Source organism: Passer domesticus, chromosome 4, assembly GCF_036417665.1.
Source record: "Passer domesticus isolate bPasDom1 chromosome 4, bPasDom1.hap1, whole genome shotgun sequence".
NCBI lineage: Eukaryota > Metazoa > Chordata > Aves > Passeriformes > Passeridae > Passer > Passer domesticus.
Genome location: NC_087477.1, coordinates 25200486 through 25204939, shown reverse-complemented (window position 1 = coordinate 25204939; position 4454 = coordinate 25200486). Strand labels below are relative to the sequence as shown.

Genomic DNA, 4454 nt, shown 5'->3' with positions numbered 1-4454 from the left:
CTGAAAAGTAAAACAAGAACTCCTGAATCAGGCATTTGTTATTACACTCAAAAAAACATAGTAAATTGCTTTATCACCACAAGCTCAGGGTAATAAAAATCTTTCTAATAAGAGACACAGAATGGAGAAAAACCAGCCTGCTTAAACTAGAGACTGCCTCAACAAGGCAGTTGTTCCATGAGCTTAGTGATGATTTTCCAAATTACTTTCCTTTTTCTATCTCTTAGATTTCTATCTTCTGCATTATAAAATCCATAAATGTCATCAACTCATATTTTTTTTGCAGTCCACTTTTCCATTAAAACTTGAATATCTCCTCTACTAAGTTTGGCTATTATGAGTTCTGCTGACCTTGGTGACAAATTACTTATCACAACAGTTAATTATGATGGTATCATTATCTGTGCATATCATTTGAGTAAACTGATTTCCAGGAGAAATATCATTATAAAGCATGTAACAAAGAAGGACTACTTCACAAAACATAAATAATGGTATTGATAAACTTCAATTTCAAAATAGGGGTGCAACTAATAGATAAAATTATTCCAGATACTGTAACAGAAATGGCAGAAAATGGTCAATATGATCTCTTCAGTAGAGGTTAAAACCTTGCCTACTCTTTCCAGCTAGTTATGAATTGGCAGAATTCTCTAGGCAAAAAAAAACACCCTAACCCTGAGGCCTTCAGGAGTTTCACATAAAATTAGTGATAAATTTGGTTATTTCAAGTAAAAATATGAAGACTGATTCTATACAAGGAAATTCCCATGTGCCTGGAAGTGTTCAAGACCTTGAGCAATCTAGGGTAGTGAAAGCTGCTCCTGTCCATGGCAGGGGGATTGCAATGAGATGATCTTAAAGGTCCCTTCCAAACATGACCATTCTTTGGGTCTACGAGTGTCCTGTGCTTACTTACAATAAATCCAAATACAACAGTGGAAAAGAAGCCTCCAATGAACCCTTCCCAGGTCTTCTTGGGAGACAGCTAGGCACAAAAGAGATAGTGTTAGTCCATCAGTTAAATCATTGCACCCTTTTTTACTGAATTTCTTGATCTCGTTTGTGAAAATTAACCTCCTACTTTGTTTTCCAAAGGTTTATGTCAAATACTAAATGTCAGCAGCTGCAGCCACTGAATGTGATCTTCTCTATTCCATACTCTTCTATTATGGCCACGACCCCTTCCCCAAGGTGGGGAAAACCCAACCAACCAACTCTGGCTGGTGCCAGTGGCCAATTTGAGGGAAGGGAGAGCTCCCATCCCATGTGCTGCTGCTGTCTGGAGGCTGCATCTGACCCACATTAAGCAGCTGAACTCCCTTCAAGCAGAAGACTGGGAGACCTGCATGAGCACACCTCAGCTCTGTGTGAGAGCTCTGCAAGCAAGGGCCCATTCAGACAGTGTCAGAAACCCGGGTGTGACACAACCACTGCTGGGGATGCTCCTCAGGAGACACCAGCTTTCTGCAGACAGACTGGATAACAAATACAGCAAATAACTAGAGAGAGCAGTGTGCCAAGCTGTTACCAAATACTATCACATTTTCAATTTAAGAGCCTTTTAGTATCAGAACCAACTAAATCCCCAAAAGTTAACATGATGACATCAAGAAAATAATTCATGGTTTCTGTGGCATCTTGCATATTCTACTAGAATAGGAAGATTAATGCTTGAGCCCTTCTCAAGTCAACAAGAGGAGCAGGTATATATGATCTAGTGGCTTATTTCAAAAAGTTTCTGTGCAATAAGTATGCAGCCAAACCTGCATCTGAAATCTGAAAAGAATGCAATTATAAATTATGATGCAATAGGCTCAAACTGCATTATCCTGTAACGCCAATATCACATTCACATTAATCCCAGTTTCCCATATTCAAATTTTCAGGAACAGGATAGTAAGTTTGGGCTTTTTTAGCAAAGATGTGAATCATGCAGTACGGTGCAAAGTATTTTTTTCCATTAACATGTTTTTGAACAAGTAACAAAATTGCTGTAGATTGTAAAAGCTTGTTAACAAGGAAGTGCCTAAGCACCTACCTTAATTAATGGAGTTCTGCCAAAGAAGAATCCAAAAATATAAGCGGTAATGTCATTGCAGATAACACTTGAAATTGGAACCAGAAACCTAGAGAAAGGCATTAAAAGTTTCACAGAGAAAAACTGTCTGAACCTAAACACCGCACTAAAATTGAAAGAGCCGAATTTCTTTCTGGGAAATTTTTCTGCAGTATTTAGAAGGAATTATGTTTTATAATGTGTTCACCTCGTTCCCCATGAGCACCACACTTAGCTATACTGGTTTTAGTCTTCAGCCAAACTGCATCATAGCAGATTCATGTTAGTTCAAGTTACAGTGTTATTTTGGTGCATGAGCTTAAAACATGAACGGGCTGGCTTTTTCCTACCAGGCTTAAAGACTGGTACCACAGGTGAGAAGAATTCAACATGTTAGTGTTTTAGGTGACATCAAAACAAGCAAATTACTAAAAAATTTTAAATGACAACTAAATAAAAAGAAAATAATTTTCCTTTTTTTTCCCCCCTTATTGTCAGTTTGGAGCAGCTTTTAAAGTGATATTTGCGTGTAGACTGCATCTGAAGTTGCTATTCAAGCCTATTAAGCACTCTTCTTTTCCCCCTCCTTTTCAAAGCAGGGATATATTAATAAGCTAAAAAGTCAGATTTTTTTGATCTTCTGCCAAATTGTCTAGCAAAAGTGGCAACAAGAAATAGTAAGTTAACAAAGAAACTAGGTTCAGCTTTGGACACATGAACATAATCACTATGAAAAGTATTTGTATACAGAAACTTTTTCAAAGGTTTTGGGCTCTCTTTCTGACTGGAAGTATGCCTTGTCTGCAATAATCTCCCCAGATGTACATATATGAGGAAGAGGAGAACATACAGCATTATGTCCTTGGGAAGAACACAAACCATCTTCCACATGCTTCTTCCTTCTTTCTCGACTTGAAATTTACCCTGTCCCTGAAGAAGAGAGGGGTAGGAAAACACACCCACTCTCTGAGGAGTGGCTTTACGTAATCAAGTTTAACTGCATTGCCAAAATTTAATGTATTACTGAAAATGAGGCACAAATGTTGCCCAACCACAACCAAGATTAAAACTCTTAAAATATTTTAAGTACTGTGAATTTATTTGAACAGGACAGGCTGCAGGGAACATAGCCAGATTAGGGATTTCAAATTAAATGGTCCAACTTCAATAGCTCTCAGCAACTCGAAGCTCCCAAGTAATTGCAAAAGAATTGCTGGATATTCATCTGCTCAGCAAAACGCTGTGGAAACTAGTTGACCTCGCATGCAATCAATCCTATTCCCTGCAAGTAAATGAAGTGATTGTTCAAAACTATCAGACTTGTGTCTGTCAATCTAGATAAAGAGGTTTCTGCTTCCTCTCCTGTATGCTTTACCTCCACTCCCAATTCCTCTGATTCCCCTTCCAATTAAACATTAATGCTCCTATAATTTGTCCTGCTTAACTGTTCCCACAATTATTCCCTAACGAGATCTATCCAAAAGAACCAACCTTTCAAAGCAATAGAGGTACAAATCAGTTTGTTACTGTCCCCTTACCAGATCATGCCTTCAAAGAGATTTTGGATGACAAGATGAGATTGAGTTACAGTGATCAGCAAAGTGACATGAGTCCATGCGAACTGTTAACAATGCAACAACACAACAGTTAGTGAAAACACCGACCCGCAGACCTCCATCAATCCTGGCACATAGCTACAGGAGCTACTGAGGAGCACCAGTTCTAGTGATAATGCAAGAGATGTGGGCATACAGTATATCACAAATGAGCTGGCTTTCTGAAGCAAGTTCTAAAACTTCAGCAGGTTTCTCCATCACTTACCTCCACACAGAATTTTTTAACATGCAGTTTTAACACCTGATTTAATAAGACCTACACCTCCAGCATGAAAGCAGCAAAGAAGTTTAAGCAATGTGATATTCTGTATATACATATAACAGACAGGTTAGAACTGTAACAATAAAATGGCAGTGAACTACTCATGAAAGACTACTGTTACACAGATGTGGATGTTTCTCACAACAGAATACACTTATGAAACATGAAAATTCTCAGGATTAGCAAAAATGAAGTGTTTGTTTTTAAGGGCATGGTTATTTAAACAATCATTTAGTTCAGTACTGCTGTATGTACTTGGTGTTTAATCTGTAGAGCCAGTGTGCAATAAAGTGATTTCCAAACAGGTTACCAGTAAAGATTCTGCAATAGATTTATTTTCCAAATGCTTTTAAATCAAGAACTATTCTCAAGATACAACAAACTTAAGCACTCTAAATGTCTGAGCCATTTACACTCAAAATGTCCTACTTCTTTAATTCTCTTATCACATGTGTTTACCTATGGCAGCCAGACTCTACTTCCAGATAAAAGAACTGGAGAAGCCTTAAAGGGCAGA

At 37.9% G+C, this 4454-nt stretch overlaps 1 protein-coding gene across 3 annotated transcripts in view; it reads right to left on the bottom strand.

Moving 5' to 3' along the window:
• Positions 1–4454, bottom strand: part of CDS1 (CDP-diacylglycerol synthase 1) — a 288408-nt gene that overhangs the window by 6628 nt on the left and 277326 nt on the right. For all 3 annotated transcript variants that reach the window (XM_064416667.1, XM_064416668.1, XM_064416666.1), the window contains 3 exons: positions 3598–3680; positions 2042–2129; positions 920–988 (listed from right to left, as the gene is read on the bottom strand). In XM_064416667.1, coding sequence (XP_064272737.1) covers positions 920–988; positions 2042–2129; positions 3598–3680 — 240 coding nt within the window. The remainder of the gene's footprint in view (positions 1–919; positions 989–2041; positions 2130–3597; positions 3681–4454) is intronic.